At 37.2% G+C, this 18,305-nt stretch overlaps 1 protein-coding gene across 2 annotated transcripts in view; it reads left to right on the top strand.

Annotated features, from left to right (window-relative positions):
• Nucleotides 1-4,037: 4,037 nt before the first annotated feature.
• LOC124157386 overlaps nucleotides 4,038-18,305 on the top strand; it is a 39,883-nt gene continuing 25,615 nt past the window's right edge. For both annotated transcript variants that reach the window (XM_046532063.1, XM_046532062.1), the window contains exons 1-7: nucleotides 4,038-4,282; nucleotides 5,075-5,888; nucleotides 8,448-8,617; nucleotides 9,491-9,638; nucleotides 13,850-14,325; nucleotides 15,089-15,430; nucleotides 16,762-17,241. In XM_046532063.1, the coding sequence (XP_046388019.1) occupies nucleotides 4,118-4,282; nucleotides 5,075-5,888; nucleotides 8,448-8,617; nucleotides 9,491-9,638; nucleotides 13,850-14,325; nucleotides 15,089-15,430; nucleotides 16,762-17,241 (2,595 nt within the window). In that variant the 5' untranslated portion in view covers nucleotides 4,038-4,117. The remainder of the gene's footprint in view (nucleotides 4,283-5,074; nucleotides 5,889-8,447; nucleotides 8,618-9,490; nucleotides 9,639-13,849; nucleotides 14,326-15,088; nucleotides 15,431-16,761; nucleotides 17,242-18,305) is intronic.

Genomic DNA, 18,305 nt, shown 5'->3' with positions numbered 1-18,305 from the left:
TACAAAGTTAGACTGCTATTCAACGACTTGGAAATGACCTGGCCCTGTATCGGTTCCGCATGGGCGCGCAACGGTCTGAATCTACGAAGTTACAACTCGTAAAGATGACCATCATGGAATTCCAACTGCAATTTATTCATAACTTTGTTAACTCACAACCTGAGAGCAACAAAATGCTGCTTAATTGCCATCAGAAGACTACGTTGTCCAATTAAAAAGCCATATTGGCGAGCTGCTTTTGCTTATAGAAAAGCCCCGTGGTCTACCAGAGAATTCCCATCGTTGCGTAAACGCAACATTATTTACAACAATCAGATTTTTTCCTGCAACAATGAAAGTGAATGACAAAAATTAGCATGATGAATTACGAAACTTAGAACTAAGACAAAACATTACCGATAGTAAGATTCCTCAAGAAATCTTAGAGAAAAATCATTTACAATTAATGGTGAATCAATTCCTTGAAAAAGGCAAATTTTGAATTTAAAAAAATATAATTATAATAATGAAAATGTTAGTGAAAATGTCATAATAAGAACTAGAGATATTTCAAAAAGTCAGTAAACCGAACAAAAAAATATTCTGAAGTAAAGGTTTTTTCTGAAAATTACAATTCAATAATGTTGCGTTTACGCAACGCTGGGGATTAATGGGTTAATACCATGCCGCGAACATTTTTGAAAGCCGATTAAAATGGGACTGAAGTAGCAACAGAAATCAGCCTTCTGTGGAATGGAACTGGGCTCCATATGTGCAGTCCCCTTGACTGTTCCCATCGCTGAAAATTAAGATGTGTATATTCACCCACCCTCAGATTTGAGGATGGCAGTAGTTGAGTATGCTAACTCACCGGCAGTCAGTATGATTAGAAATTCTCTCCATCAAACATTTGAATCAACAATTTTCAAATGCAGGAAGACTCAAAAACTTTTAAAAAAGTAAATTGGATCCACATCTATTCATAAAGAGGGGTACAAACAGGACAAGCTTGATGTTGACCATTTACGTTCATGATGGAATTTTTGCTGGATGGATTCCTGCTGGCATTAAGCATGAAGTTGATCAGTTCCGTTTGCATTTGAAAAGGGAATTCAAAATAACTATTGGTAAGATTTTTTTGGGAGTTGTAACTCAAATTCCACCTACCAAGTGGCTTACACTAGGAACATCTTAGCAAGTTTCCAAATAATTGAATCACAACCTGTTTTGTCATTGAGTGAAAAGTGTGCATCAAAAGAGAACATCCTCTTAAAAAGAACATTTCTCACACGCAAACAGGTGGTCACTGACTACATCTGACAGTCACAGCACATCCAAACCTGTAACCTACTGTGAGAACTATACCAGAAATCTTAGATCAAAGCGGGCTGGAGTGGAAAGTCTTCAAATATTTTATTAATAGTACCTACTCAATCGCATGGGCTACTGTACAAAGTATCATCACCACAAAGAATGATTCAGATTGTGTCTAAGTAATTTATCAGGAAGTGGATGAATGAAGATCTGTGAATTTGCTTCTGTCCATTGGAAAAGACATAAATATCCTGTGACTGCCTTGAGTGCAAATGGAGCATGGCACATTGCTACCAACAACACCACAAAAGAGAAGATGTGGTTAAATTGCTTCATGAATTTGTAATGTTAACCGAAGTGCTGCTTATGATGATGTGTAAAGTGCAACTGTGTTATGCTGACTTTGAGGAAATGAAATTTATGTATACTGGATTACCAGGGTTTTCTTTTTTAATAAGATTATCATTTGGGAGGATTGTAGTGAGAAATGCAAGGGTTCGTTTGTGGCTCAAATTCTGTTGTATGAACTAGTTAGGGAATGATTTATTAAAAGACAGTGAATCATTGTCGATTAATGAATGAAAGACAAGACTGCCGGACACACCTACAATTTTGGCTGCAAGTATAATGTGATTAAATGTTTATATTAATGTTTATGTTATGGATGATTCAATACCTATATTTACATGGAGATGAGTATTGTTGTTGTTGTTCTTGCTAATAAATTCAGTAGTATCAAATGGTAATCGATGTGAGAGATATCTTTTCTATTTACCGGCCATCAATCACAACAGAGTATCAAATGAATAAATCATGAATCCCAAATTCCATTGCAGAACAATGTAAATTAATGTTTTGGTTCCCACTTTGTTTTGGAGAGACTTATGAATGGATAATTCAAGGAAGGCAAATTGTGAACTGATGGAAGTTGCATTCACTATGAGCCTTCAATCATTAACTTTTTCAAGAAATAGGAAGTAAATTATTGGGTGCTTTCCAATCGCGTATCTGCGCTGATCTGTTTTAAACTGTTTAGCTCAGAGCGTGTTCCAATCGTAGGTGTGACGTCATCTGCGCTAAACAGATGGGAACACATCCTGCACCATTGTTCGTCTGCGCTAGTGTGTTTCAATCTGTTGCGATGTGAGCTAATCTGCGCAATGTGATTGGAAAGCACCCATACCCCTATGTTTGGGAGGGATTGATGAAGAATATTTTGTCACCATGGACCCACTGCTAAGTACACAAATTACTAACTTTTTAGTTGAATGGCTTTGAACAGTTTGTGATCTCTCATCCAATATAGTTTTCTCTCCTTCACTTTGAATTTTTAGTATTGAAAACTGTCCTATAAAGGTAAGGCATGAGTGCTGTGAAAAAGAATAGAGGGCAGAATGATGAGAGAATACACAAAAAAAATGATTATATTTCAACCACCTGGAAAACCAACATAAAATATAATATAATGGATATTGGGATAAATGGATCGGAAAAACAGGAGTTCATGTATTGGGACAAAACATTTGGGAAACGTTGAGATCAAAATAGAAACGCGGTTCTGTAAATGTGAATATGCTGAGAGGACATAAAAAAACATACTACATGAATATTGAGACGAAAATGATGGCCTCATCTCATAAAATTCTTATAAGAAAGAGCCGTATAGAGACCTTCGCTGCCCATACAAAAACAGTGAAGGAAAGGCTAATGCGAAGAAAACGGGAAGAAGACATGGAATATTAAGATATTAGCAGAGTAAGAAACCTTCAAGCAATTAAAAATTAAGAAGGATAAACAGGCCTCAGACAATAACACTACATATTGGGGCCACTCCTTACGACAGAAATACAATGATTAACACTATTTTAACTGCAATGTGGCGTAATTAATGGTTGTTCCATTTGTAATTGACCTCAAGTCCTCATCATAAATAAAAACAAATACACGGAAGTAGATGTTGACAAACAAATTTGGGCCGAAAAGTAATTGAAAAAAATTATCAACTTAATTTCCCTTAGCTCAATACCATCACAACGGGAAATGAAATATTATTACAACAGCAATTGTATCTGCTTGTAAAATGATGTTTACCGTTACTAAATAAATAAATAACAGCAGCGATTTGATGCAGCAGAAAGTAAATAACGGTGGGATTCAGAATACTGATATTTAAAATTCCCAAATTTGATTAAATTGACATAAAATCCCAACTTCAAGAAAAACTTTGATTCTCAGCAACAACTTTTAAATACCAATAAACAATACAGATGAACATTTATTTGAATTTTTATCTACACTATAAAGTAGGAGTGAAATGCTGAACAGAAAATTAATTCAGATGTCCTCAATTAACTTACTAGGTGCTAATTTGCTGATTAATTCCTAAAATTAAGTTTGGCTCTATTTCTAAATAAGCAGACAATGTAAACAATAAAAGCATGCATAACCCCGCAGCATAAAAACATTAGGAAGGTACAATAACTCTCCCTCCTAAGCAAAATTAAGACGTAAAAAATATATATTACCTCTATCACCACGTTAATACGTCAATTCACACTTTTGTGCCATACAACAAACTCTGTCAAAACATTTTAAGCCAGAAATGACATCGAATTTTAAAGATTATCCGTTTACATTATTTACCGCGCAATCTACTCCACTACGCTCGCCCGCCAGCTGAATCCAGTACAGCAGTAGGTCATGAAAGTTTGATGACGATGCGTGCGAATCTATAATAGTTAAATGAAAACACAGATTGCGTTGTCCGGGAGTATTTTCGTTGGAGTATGTACACACATTAGGATGCGAGGGTAACATTGATGAAATGGCGAAAGCAAGACATCCAGGCAAACCACCTAGGTTATTAAGCCGAAACAGGACCAGAATATCAACTGTGGGTGGCCAACATGAGGATGATACGGTGGATATCGTCGGAAATGTATGCCTAGGCCTGGAAATATTTAAGCATAATTTCGGCGAGTCAGAGGAGGTATGTTTTTGCATGTTTTGGAATTAATATTGATGTACGCACGTTGTATCGATATATATTTCTTATGATGCATATGTCTGCAGCAACGCAGTAGTGGTTTAGGTGTTTTATGTGGCAAAATGGCGAGTTGACCTCATATTTTGCTCACCTCAATACATGTTATGTATGCTATTCAATTGTGGAAGTTAAGCTTCTATATCACAGATGTGTGTTATATTTTTACTTATGGGCGCAATTTGTTGTTGACAGCCTTCTTCAGTAGTTAATTGTGGCATACAATTGATGAGGTCCTGTGGCCTACTAATTTGACAAGTACACTTCATTGACATTTGTCCAACTTTAGTTTATTACAATAGCCTCATTTGTTACTTTAATTTGGCAATCGAGTTTGTGCTATCATATTTGCTTGATTCAAGCCGTAAATGAGAATAAAATTTCTGCGATATGAATACTGTGATTAATTGTCCTTGTTGTTATTGTCCATTTAAGCATTTATTTCTGTTCTGATGAATTGTTTGCTTTAAGTAAAGGAATAAATTACGGGTTATCGTTGCAAGTAATGGCATTAGGCTTTTGTGTCTCCAGGGCAATGTCACGTTACGCCCATTTAGTTGGTCTTTCATAATGTCAACACCTGATAGGTCTATTTTTTGAAATTGAAAAAATATTTCAAGGAACTTGTTGCGTCGGTATATACTTAAGATTATATTAGAAGTGCAATGTGAACTTAAATAGTTGTTATTATTATTAATCAAATTAATTGAATGATGGCTTGTTTATTCTTTATTTCAGGTTTATGTACCCGGAAAAAATGATTTTATAGGATTTACTCGTCGGGAAGTTGCTGAGAGTAAGGCTGTTGCCAAGCGAAAATTAAAGGAAGCTGAGAAATGTGACATCAATATTCTCAAATGCCCGACTGCTCCATCTTTCCCATCACCATCTGCAATCCCTGAGGCTTCAAGTTCTGTCTTAATTAAAGAAGAAAAGAAAGATGATTACAAAGAAACCCAGAATGAAGTAATAGGATTTCCAACCTCTAAAAGAGCTCGAAGAAAAGGTGGTGGTAGGAAATGGGTCCATTTGAAATTCAAACCGGAGAAGTTTGAAGTCCCCCATTCTGCACCATCAGAAACTCCAGAAGACACCAAGAAAGAGCCTGTCATAAAGGAAGAGCCAGTTATCAAGGAGGAACCTAAGGTTGAGCCTTTGCCTAGCGTCTCAATGCTTCCTGAGGCGGAAATTCCCACCTCCATTGTCGGGCACCCTTTGATAGTGGAGGGTAAGCGCCGGTGGAAACCCACATACAAAGTCCTCCAAGGTCCATCATCTTTAGAGGAGGCTCGTAGATTAGGGGGTGAGGCTTGGCCATTTGGGGCTAGGCCCATAAACAGGGCTGTGGAAGCTCCGGCTCCCTTGGGTGGAAAATTTGTCACTGGCAGTGTGGAAAAGGATCAGGATGGCAAAAGCTCATGGAAATCTGGTTCATCGGGCTCTGGGGTCCGTCCTGCAGGAGGAATACTACGTGAGGCCCGTCTTCGACTTGATTCTGCAGCATCGGGTAGTGAGGATGGAGAGTGGGTTCGAAGAATGATGGATGAAACAGGTAATATATATCTGTGTGCATGCCAAATATTTTAAATCAATGGTATGTAGCTACAATGTTAAATATGAATAATATACTTTTCTATTGGCCAATTTGAATGCAAAACCTTGCACTTGGTGGTTAATTCATGCTTTAATACTCATTCAAAATTTGGGAGGTTCTTTCGAATATATCACTGGGGCTACAAAACGCCAATGTTTGACTAAAAATAAAATGCTATTCATTCAAATAATCTTTTGTGAAACATTGAAGTATATTCTCAGTTCCATTCCTTGGTTTGTAAGTGATGACCTCTGTGGAAAACAAAATTGCATCATCATGGACTGCTCTTATTGATTTTTGGGTGATATTCACCGGGTGATATTGCATCATGTACACAAAAGCCAAATGTTTTTAGTTTAATATGAAGATCATCAATGAATGCCTAACTTCACCCAATCATTCCTATTGTACCTATCTGGGGTGAATGTGCCAATAAAATTATTTAATATTTTAGTTTGAAGAATGAAGTTGTTTTTAATATATATGCTATTTTGAGATACATTTCCAATTAGAAACGCTTTAATTAACATTTTCATGGGGTAAGTTGAGTATCAGTTCATTTGGCCATTTAGCCACAAGCATTGCAGTGAGCTTCGTGATTTATTATCTGAGGTATCTGCACAGTAAATTAACTTTGTGTAAAGTCATTCATTTCAGGACAAGTATGAAGATGGCAGGATAATCATCATTATAATTATTCTTAGGCATACTTTACTGCATTAATGACTGATAGAGAGTTGACACTTAATCTGCTTAGCATAAACAGCCTTTCTGGTCTTGTTCTTAATTAGCATATTAAGTCCTTGAAATATTCATTATTTGAGGCTGCCCAGTGATCTCTATTGCATTTTTCATATTTTTTGCATAATTACCAACTGTATAAGAATATTCATCATGGTAGGCATTGATTGACTGGAAGTGTTTCATACTTTCCCGGTGGATAATGTTCATGAAGGTCTCTCAGGTAACTTCTCAGGTCTGTTAATCCATCTCATCCTGAATGAGTGAGGAAAGAATCAACTGACCCGGGAAGGTACCTGAAAGACCTTCATGAGATTGATTGACTTGTGGTGTATGTAACTACAGTTATGGTGGCACTGCTGGTAATTTGTAATCATTTTAGAATTACACTTCCTTCTGTTAATACACTGCTCTTTTTTTTCAAAGGCAAATTTTCATGTTTTTTTTTAAATAAAAAAGAAAAATTATGATATTTTTGAAGTTTTTAGGTTTAGGGAAAAAAAATTTAAAGATATTTTAGTGACTAAATTGTTGAAAGTATTCTAAAACTCGATGTTTTAAGTCTCCTATTGTTGATATATGGTACTTCAATTATATTAAAAGATTACATTGTCTTACCTTTTAATTTCTGATATCAAGATGGTGGTTCTGTTGATAGAAATAATCAAAAAATTGAAACTTCTTCATCTATAGTATTTTGATGAATCTGCAAGGGTGACATGTCTAGGAGGTTTAATAAGCATAAGTGATTGCTATCTGCAGCCCACAGGACAACTGGTTAAAAGTAAATATCATGAGAGTTAATGCAAAAAGATAAAATAGCTTATATTTAATAAACTAAAGCATATCATAAAGAGCCGTTCCCGCATCTTTTTCCATCTGTTTTCTCTTTGTTGCTAATATTAGCTCAAAGTATTTGGTCTGGTTTCAAGAGAGATTTAACACGTTGTGTACCGGGATATTTAAATTCCTAGGAATGCTGATTCTAGGTGTTGAGATTGGAAATATGTGCCTACTAGGGCGTAATGCCTTTGGTTTAAACATGGTTAAAAAGCTAATGTTTAGAATATAACTTTACCCAATCAAACGTTATGATGCATCAATTCATTATGAATAACGAACAACTGAAAACGAATACGTATTGTACGCTTTAAAATTGTTTAGGTTGATGTGCCTACATGACGAGAATCTTCGTCATTCGTTCGGGAAAAAAATGATGAGAATTCTCGCTATCCGTACGCAATGTGTTAATATGGAGATAAGTATGTCAAGAGCAAAGATCATTTCTATTCTTTTTTGAAAGGAGTCATACATATAATTTTCAAGTTTTTAAACTTGGATGTTTGTGAAGTTTGGCTTCAAATTTTCTAGAGCTGAGTTTTTTGTCTTATCTAATGGCACTAGTTGTATTAAGGATAAATATACATTGGAGCCTAATTTATTTCTCATTTGATTAATTATTTGTTTATTTATGGGCTTAACACTTTTAAGTCCTGGACTACTTTTTTTTCTCCTCTCCTCTATTTTACCTTTTCTTCCCATCCCAATATCGAAACATTAAGTTTTTCAATGGAATGGGTGTATCAGATGCTGAGAAAGCTTGATACAGAAAGTCAAGTAAAACTAGCCTATAAAATTGTCATAAGTGGATTATCTATTTCTTTTGATCGCCTATTTCAGCAGTCCTGCCAGTAGGACTTACAAATGAAACTCAACTGTACTTGTCACAGAAAACATTAAATTCTTATTGTAAATGCTGGTAATTTTTGTTTACAGAAAAGAGCAAAAAGCTGTCGATTGCAGAAATACCTAAACCTGTGCTACCAACCCCCAATCAAGATGGTGGTTCTGTGGATAAAAATAATCCAGAGAGTGAATCTTCTCCAGCAAGAGTATATTGTCGTATCTGCAAGGGTGCCATGTCTAGGAGGTTTAGTAAGAGGAAGGTAATATTGCGAGATGCCATTTGATGTTTCGAAGGTATAGAGTTTAATGGTATCACCGTATTTATCTGAATATAGTCCCCCCACTTTTTTCCAAAACTGTCCATCATAAAAGTAAAGGGGGGACTACATATAATCAAACGCATTTTTTTCCCCAAAACTGAAGCCTCAAAATTAGGATTATATTCAGAGAAATATGGTAATTTGTATACCCTAAAATGTAGAAGTCCATAACATTTATTTCTGTGACAAATTGTATCTTTGAGCTGATTATTGTTTTTTGTCAGTGCTGAGGGTCTATTTTAGGTTGAGGTGTTTCATTCTCATCATGGCATTATGGAATCAATTAATTGGCAATGGAAAAATACAGTAGTGACATGAAATTTCTATGAGCACCATAATTAAATTTCAATTCAAAGCTTATGCACCTTAACTCACCAAAAATTTAGCTAAATCCTAAATTTCATTTTATTTTCTCACTGAATTTGATGCAAAATATTTTTGGGCTTTATTTTAATCAAAGAGTATCGGATGCTGTCTAAGAGTAATTTTTAAATAAAAAAGTATTGATGTTTAGAAAATTGGATTAAGTGGAGGTTTGTTATCCTTTGGGGATAAATTTTACTCACAAAAGGCTAAGGCTCACTTTCAAAGCAACCAGTAAAGTAAATAATTTTCGTAATACTACATACATAATTTTGATATTATGTATAATGTAGTTGGTGGGCTTCATTTAGTTAAAATTTTGGTTGATTTCTCATGGAATGGACGAAGAATAACGTCTCTACCACATCCTTATTTAAATTGTCTTCACATGCTCTCTATTCCTTTAACAAAAGATGAAGAAATTTGCAAATATCGCATTCTCATTTTCAGACTGGCAAGCGTGGGGTTTGGAGTTGCAAAGCATGCAGGGAATTTGTTACCGATATGAATAAAAAGCTTCGCAGTGAAAAAGTTCTTGATGGCAATCAAGAGAAGGAGATAACATCTGCAAATGTTCTTGTTTGTCAAGGTGGAAAAGGTAAGTTCTGGTTTGGAAAATGTTCTTGATCTTTTTATTTTTTCCCTTTTATTGGAATAGAACAGTATTAAATTGTAATGATCAATTTTAATTTTGTTTGTTAGAAGAAGATTGTTTTTATGCTCTGAATATGGAAGACTTCTTCCAAAGAAATCCATAGGCTTCATTTTTGATGAGAGCGCTATGATAGTGTGCACTTAAGACCAGTGATGTGACCTGGTACTAAAAGTTAAGGAAATTTTGAAGTTGCAAGTATGATATTTTAACATTTTTGGAACTCGTGCGTAGAACCAATAGGGTTCAAAATGGACAGGTGCAAAATCCCGTTCGATGTAAAAAAAGACAGGTACAACGTACCAGTCAACCCAAAATAAGCACAATATTACACAGGACAAAACCATGTTTTTTGTTACAGATCAAACTGCAGAATCATTGCTGAATTATTCATTTCTAGATAGAAGGGTCTTTTAAGGATCTTAGCCTGGTGCTAAAATTGTAACTGTCGGTACAGAATATAAATATAATGTAGGTACAGAATTAGCTATTCAAGATACCTTTACCTTAAATTAGCTATACCTTAGAATACCGACATATCAGTAATTATTTAGGGGAAAATATGAATAAATGAGAAATTAGAGGGTATGTAATGGAGGAAGGCATTCATTACAACTACTTATCGACTTTAGAAACAACATTATATTTATGGTTTTGCCTCCTGTCGACAGATTTCTGAACTTACTGGCCTCGACAGCTCTGTAACCCAAACGACTCAACATTCGTAATGCTACTCAAAATACTCAAGTGGGGTACCAACTACTCGACTCAACTTAAATTTTCAAGTACTCGCTCATCCCTACACAAAAGACTCACAAAACTAAATTTTTGGTGGCACTACTGCCTTCCTCGGAGTTAGGAAAAAGACTGTTGAAAAGGATAAAGGAGAGCAGAGGGAGGGAAATGGTGGGGAGGTAGGGCCGAGGGGGTGGAGAGAGTGGGCTGAGGCAATGAAAGTGATTATCTATTGATGTTTAGTTTGGGAAGATGAAATGCTTTGAACACCAAAATGTAAGTTAATTCCATTGAATGAAGTTTAAGTGGGTGGTCTTTGGGGGGAAGATTGTCCCTCCAAGTAAATCTTCTACTCCCCTCAACCTTAGGATCAACAACAGGGCACATAGGCGGATCTAGGGGGGGAGGCACGGGGGCACGTGCCCCCCCCAGAACCTTAAAAAATATCGAGGATTTTTATAAAGTCCCATTATCATTGTGTTTGTTTTGTATTACAAGGTAACCTTGTTCCCCCCCCCCCCTCCCCCCCCCCCAGAACAAAATCCTGGACACGGCCTTGCTTGTGCCCTCCCTAGAAAGAAATCCTGGATCCGCCCCTGACTGGGCATCATGTACTTCTCCTCACTCCGCGTCCCTCCCTATGGCAAAACATGCAGCAACTCCTCAGCCAGCATCCATTTAATAATTGCTACAATGTTTCTGTTTTGGCCTCCCTTCCTCCCCTCCTAATGTTTGATCCAAGAGGATGAAATGCTTTGAACAGCAAAATGTAAGTTAATTCAATTGAATTTAGTTAAATTGCGTGGTCTGTGGGGGAAGATTGTCCTTCCAGGTAAATCTTCAACTCCCCTCAACCTTGGAATTAACAACCACAGGGCACAATGCACTTCTCCCCACTTTGTCTTCTTCTCTGTGGCAAAACATACAGTCCCTCATCAGCCAGTGTCCATGTATTGATTGCTACAATGTTTCTGTTTTGGCCTCCCTTCCTCTACAGACCACCCACTTAAACTCAATTCAATGGAATTAACTTACATTTTGGTGTTCAAAGCATTTCATCTTCCCAGACTAAACATCAACAGATAATCACTTTTATTGCCTCAGCCACTCTCTCCACCCCCTTGGCCCCACCTCCCCACCATTTCCCTCCCTCTGCTCTCCTTGGTCCTTTTTCAACAGTCTTTTTCCTAACTCCAAGGAAGCTGGTATTGCCATAGAAAATTTAGTTTTGTGAGTATTATGTGTCTTTAATTTTGCTCTATGAATGTAAGTTGATTCAATTGAATTAAGTTTAAGTGGGTGGTCTTTGGGGGGAAGGTCTGTGTGTGTGCCCAACCCTTGATATATTTATTCAAATAATTATATGTATTATTTAGGCATGTAGTATTTTTAAATATAGGCCATTTTATGATAAAAATCTATAAATTCCAAATTATTTCTTCAAAATATTCGTTTTTACTGGCCAGTTGGTTGAAGGGAAGTTTATAAGGTTTTCTCTATAGATTATTGACTAGCAGGGATCGTTTTCCAGAGTGTCTGTATCAGTGGAGTCTTTAGTTCAGCAGGAAGACCCAGAAACATTTTTTCATAATTTTGTCTCCCCTCATAAGAAGGATTACAAAGGCAAACCAAATTTAACAGAAGCTAATTATTTTATAAATCCGTTACATTATTTTTATCGTAGAGAATAAAAAATAGATAGATAACATGCTAATGTTGAGTCTGTTGTCCATTGAAATGCTTTGGTACCCCTTACAGCTTGGTGCCCCTAAGCATTGCTTCTGCCTCTTTAGTGTATACCCAGTCCTGCATTAAAATGAGTAAGAGATCTGGTTGGAGTTGTGGCTAGAGTTTTGGCTTCCAACCTCGAGGGTCCAGATTAATATCCTGATAGGGCAGATATTTTTTACGGAATACGTACCCTATCCCTTCTTGGGTAGTATTTGGAGGGCATTTTAGGTACTACTCTCCATGTATCGGATGGGACATAAAGCCATAGTCCTTTTGTCACCTCTGCAAAGCAGGCTAATGCTGATGCCATGTTTTTCTTCACTCTTCCTTCCCTTTTGTTTCCGCATGCCACAAATGATATCAGGTGTCAGTACTCCAAAAATACCATACCATAATTTAATGGAAGATGCTGGATTATTAGACTCATTTTTACACTTGCCTGCAATGTAGGGCAGTGGTGCACATTTCTGTTCGTTTATATTTTTCTTAGGCGAGAGCCCCTGGTAGATGTTGATCGACAAGTAATCCACGAAATCAAAAGCACCCGTTGTTCATTTTAATACAATTCCGACTTTGTTTTGTGCTACTGTCATACTTACTTAGTAAAATAAAGAATTTAGAAAACAAGGCTAAAAGGCAGTAATTCAAAGCATTTTTACCGTGAAAATATTTACTTCCTTCCCTTAGTTCAGTCTTAATTTTTAATATTATTCTGCTTTGGCATTAACAGAGGTGGGAGTCATGCAATGTTTAGTTTTTAATATAGCCATAAATCTGTAGATCACATATTTTAGCATTGTTTGTCAAGCTGAAGATATTTGAATACATAAAAAAACCCTAAATAGGTTCTTAACCGTGAATCATTTACTATCTTAGAAAAAAATAGTTCTAAGCTCGTACCTATTGGTCAACATGTCACAAAGCATTATTCAAAATGGAATAATCATTGAATAAAAATGTACTGTCTCGGTCCTAATATCGGGTAATTTTGTTTTTCACTTGGTCCAGAACTACATCGCCAAATACATGAGCCAAAAAGATAAGTAAGTTTCTTGATTATGGCAAAGCTGGTCCTGAGATTATTAGCAATGAAATTATATGGAAACTAGCTAGCCAGCCGTGTGTGGAAGTGTTATTGGGGTGTAAGACAAAAGATAGTGATTAAAAAGTGCTATCTATTCTAATGTTTGCTGTCTGTCTCTTAGGTGTTTCAATTGTAGATACATCAAATCATGGTTTCGCTAGTGGTAGCTTTCATCACCCTAACGACTGCAAGGGATTATCCCACTCCTTCCACCACTAGAGGCATCGTCAGGTCCACTTTGCGGTGGTGCTTCTGTTCCTTTTGCTCCTTCCTCTCTGTTCCCCTTGCAAGGATGACTGGGCAAATAAGTTGAATTACTTGGTTCTCGGCCCTCGTGTGTTGTACCCGCTAAAGTCTCACCCTGGGTCTTCATCTGCTGATGTTTCAATACTATGTACAAATGGGTACCAATGCAGTTGCCTTTTATTTTGTCTAGGCCATGGAAGGGTTACTCAAACTGTTGTAAATTATGAGAATGCTATCTTATCAAATAAATGAGATCATTTGATCATCATTTTTGTATTTTTTAGGTTGAATTTTAGTTGCTATCCAATTTGTATTGTGCTCTCCCCTCTTTATTATTCTATAATTTTGCATTTATCACCAGGTAAATGTACCGAAGAATCGGGATGGCCTCAAGCTCCACCTCAAAGGTGTGTACCTTGCTGGCTGCGTCTCTGTCTGAATTCACCTCCACCACACCTTGTTCCCTGCCCTGTAAGTCGTGCTGCCCTTAGGAAGCTGCTTCCCAACAATGCATCCCAACAAACAAAAGAACCTGTGAAGCGTGGCAAGAAAAGGAAAGCCAACAAAGAATTAAATGCCAAAGGAAAGAGGCAGAAAGTGACAACGGAAGGTCCAAGAGTGAAACATGTATGCCGAAGTGCAATGGCCGTTCTTGGCAGACCACCTGCAACATTCCCTGCCCGTGAGTCTTCGAAGACCCAAGAGGGTGAATCTTCAAACGTCCAAGAAACTGGAACATGTGGAGAAAACAAGGCAGATGAGGGTGATGTAGAGAAACAACCTGATACCAGTGAAGGGCTGAAAGATGCTGCAGATTCTTCATTGGCTGCTTCAGTGGTAATTTTTTGTGCAATTCATATTAAATTCATTATTTGGGATAGAAGTATCTGGTATGATTTTGATCTTATTGGCAATAGGGACTTAGCTTTCGTGATTTTTTTCACTTAAGTACTTATCAATTTTGTTCATTTATATTAAAATCTGTTTCTCTGTTTGAGGAGAATCAGTTAGTCCTGAGTTTAAATGGGGGGAGTATTGTTTGCCTTGTAGATAGAGTGATTGGCATCTGACTGAAGAGTCTCAAGTGAAAAATCCTGGGTGAAGCCTTCGGACACCCTCAAACAAAAATTTTTGAAGTGTGAGGTGGCCAAGGGAAATTAACTATCCCTCCCTACAGTGAATGTGTGAAAATCGTAGGCCTGGGGCTGAGCTAATCTCTGGGTGAGCTCAACCATTACTTACTCAAACCAAGTTTCAGGTTGAAATATTTGGTGGGTTAAGTTAGAATATCCAATGCCTGGAAGGCTAAGATTCTTGTTGCATTGACATGTCATAGTTAATATATGAGTGATTGAACTGATGAAAGAATTCCTTCATTGTCCATTCTTGAAATTCTAAGAATTCCAATCCAAGAAAGCAGTAATCAGTGAGTATGACATGTGAAGTTAATTTGATTGATTTATTTAAATATGCTCATATTCACCACTTCTATCTATTTTTCAATTAATGCTTTATAATTTTGCATTTAGATTTTTTAGTGGTCTAGTGGCTTTTAATAAGAACAATATTGTAGTCAATATCTCATTTCTCTTCATACCAGACAACTGTTGGAGCTCATCAGTGGTGGAAACAGAGGAAGGGTATGCATCGTCGAAGGAAAAAGGGCCGACTATCACTAGCTCTACCACGTCGTGATGGGAGACCTGCAATACAGCCTAATGTGCATAAGTTACATACTCCGTCAAAGAGTGGAGCCACACCTCCTGCTAAGCCGTTACAGCCAGCAGCAGAACATGGACCCCCAATACAGCTAGTAGGATTTCCCTTCCGGCCAGATGTCAATGAAGTTTTCACTAATGGATTTGGAGTGGTTCAAGTTGCTCCGGACATAATGCCAGTGGAACCGCTATGTTTCTTGTGTGGAAGTGGTGGAAAAAAATGGGTAATGTCATCCTTTTCTTCTCTTTATATATTAGGAGTATTAATGATCACTTAACAGGGCTCCCACTCAGCCGTGAAAAGCTTAAAACTGTGAATAAGCCGTCAAATTTGTCTACCGTGAAAAAAACCTGGAAAAAGCCGTGAATTTCATCATAAAACCTTAAAACTCTCTCAACTTAATTGTTGAACTACAATTTTCGGATCAAAAGAAAAATCCATTTGTCAATCACGTTTCAAGGTCAGCCAATCGCAGACACTGTCAACGTATTTATCTGCTCACGTGCTATATTTGAAGTGCATTTATTGGTCCGTGTGTCATGATGACACATTGACCTTAAACCTGTGATTGGAAGACCGGCTACCAAAGAGTTCATCAACCCTGGCAAAAAATCAGACACTTCCTCACTTGCCTGTCACCCTGCTCCCTCCATTTTCCCACTCATAACCTTTGGCCAGACCTGAATTTTGCTAATGATAGGTGACGTCATAAGACATAGCGCTTTCATTGCTGCATTTGCATTCACTGCATCTGTCGCGTTTTTTAAATTTTTAGTTATCCCGCGGCTGATAATTATGTGATCAATATTTCTGCCTAAAATGGCTTATCTATGAACTGTGAATTAGATGACGTTTAGACCGTGAAAACCTGGAAAAAACCATGAATTTTATAATATCGAGGGGGAACCCTGTTTAATCTATTTGTAAAACTAAGGTTTCTTTAATTTATTGTCCATCCAAAAAAATTGTTGCTAAATGACCATATTTTTTACTTTTGCTTGCTGTGGCTCTTTGTCAATTCATCCAAGGAATCGTCCATGAGGGACTCAACATATATTTCCCCTCTGCCTTCTCTTTTGTGACCTTATTGACCTTTTACCATTCTCTGGTGTTTATATAGATGGACCTATTGATATTTAACCAGCGTGTTTGAGTGTCATATACAGTGTATATCCTCACCATCCTCCTTGTCTCCACTCCTGGAATTTTTGCTTCCCCCACCCCTACTGTAACAGGTATAAATTTCAGCACTTTGCTGGGTTTCAACACTTTGAGAATGACAGTTATCCATTGAAATCAAAACCTGTGTAAGTTTGATGAAATTGTGGGAAAAGTTTGAGACAATAAGACATAAGTTTGTGTGTTCTTCTATCACCTAAGACTATATTTTTTTCAAATTTGAGAAATTTGAACCCATAGATCCCTCTAGCAGCCTTGATCGTAACGCTTTCAATTGCATGCAATGGCCATCACTAATATAAGTGTATTATTTAGGTACTTGTTACTGTTTGAATACATTGTACTTTATTGTGAAAATATTTTGTCACATTTCAGCTTGTCCACTGTGCCCTATGCTGTGAACCATTTCATACGTTCTGTGTGGAATGGGCTGGGTGGGATGTTTTTGATGGTTGGGATGTCCCACTCAAAGGCCCACCAAAACTTCAAGATGGGGATAAGTTTCCTCCACTGGATTGGATATGTCGGAGATGCTCGCTATGCCATGCTTGTGGTCTTCCTGCATACGTTCCTGGTGGTGGAATGCCATCAGTGACGTCAAAGGGGTGCAAAAACAAAGATATTAGTACAAATGAGAAAAAGGATAAAGCAGATGATGATGGTGATACCAAAAAGAAGAAGAAAGAGAATGATAGTTCAAATGGGAAAGGTGGTGAAGATGATGATGAGATTGTTGAAGACATGGGGACCAGAACATGCAACATATGTCACAGATGTTATCATGGGGTCTGCTTGGGTCATAATGGTACAAAAAATGGAGAACTTGATTCATTCAAAGACAAAGACAAGCCTTGGGTGAGTTAATTATCGGCTATTTACTGACTCGTGTTGACTGACTTGTTTTGTATTTGACTCTTGTTCATTTCAATTTGTGAATATTAGAATACAGACTTGCATTCTAAACTTTTTGACGAAATATTCCCAGTTTTCTTGCTTAAAAACAATGGCCTTCCAGTTGCAGTGAAAGATTCCACCATTCAGAGCATGCAGTTATAGATACCTATATTTTGTTCCATTGTAATAACTACCATCTCATATTTACTTTTAGTACCCATTGTATCATTTGAAATAAGCAAAATGAGTAAATGATTAAAAATTCTTTGTAGTAAACAGATTCAACAATGGCATGTACAAGATGCTGATTGCACATATAGAAGGGCTGAGGGGATTGGGTTGATGTGGTGGCTCGAGTGTTGGCTTCCCACCTGGCGGGCACGGGATCAAATCCCAGCAGTGGAAGAGAATTTTCAGAGACTGCCCAATCCCTGCTTCAATATTGTGTGGAGGACATTTAAAATGCAACACTCCATCCGTCGGATGGGACGTTATGCCATGGTCCCCTTGGTGTCTTCCGTAAAGAGGAGGCTAATCCCGATGCCAGGTTTCTCTCCACCCTTCCTTCCATAACCTTCCCTCATGGCGCAAATGACCTCGAGTGCTGTAGATAAAATTGTTGAATACTGAAATGCACTGCCATGGGGAATTCAAAAATTCTTAATCCTTGCTTCCATATGTCCATTAGTTTGGATTTCGTCTATGAAAATTGAGGACCACCTGGAATGGATTTTCTCAGAATGTAATATTTCACTTCTTAAAAAGTTAAGGGAGGTGTGTTCCAGCACTGCTAATTTTGCCATGAGGTCACTGGGGGCCACTCTTGTGAACTTTGATTTGAGCTTCGAACCAAGTTTACTGCAGTAGGAAAGGGAAAAATACCAGTCTGTGCATGTTCAGAGCAGCGGAGTGTTTTTTATAAGCTCCAGAAGTCACAAGCTCATTAGATTTTTCTCCTGATATTTAAGTATCCTTGAAAAAGTACTGAGTGAAAGTTTTGGTGACATTGTACTTTTTCATCTTAT

The sequence above is a fragment of the Ischnura elegans genome, chromosome 4, assembly GCF_921293095.1.
Source record: "Ischnura elegans chromosome 4, ioIscEleg1.1, whole genome shotgun sequence".
NCBI lineage: Eukaryota > Metazoa > Arthropoda > Insecta > Odonata > Coenagrionidae > Ischnura > Ischnura elegans.
This window is presented reverse-complemented; position numbering and strand designations above follow the sequence as displayed.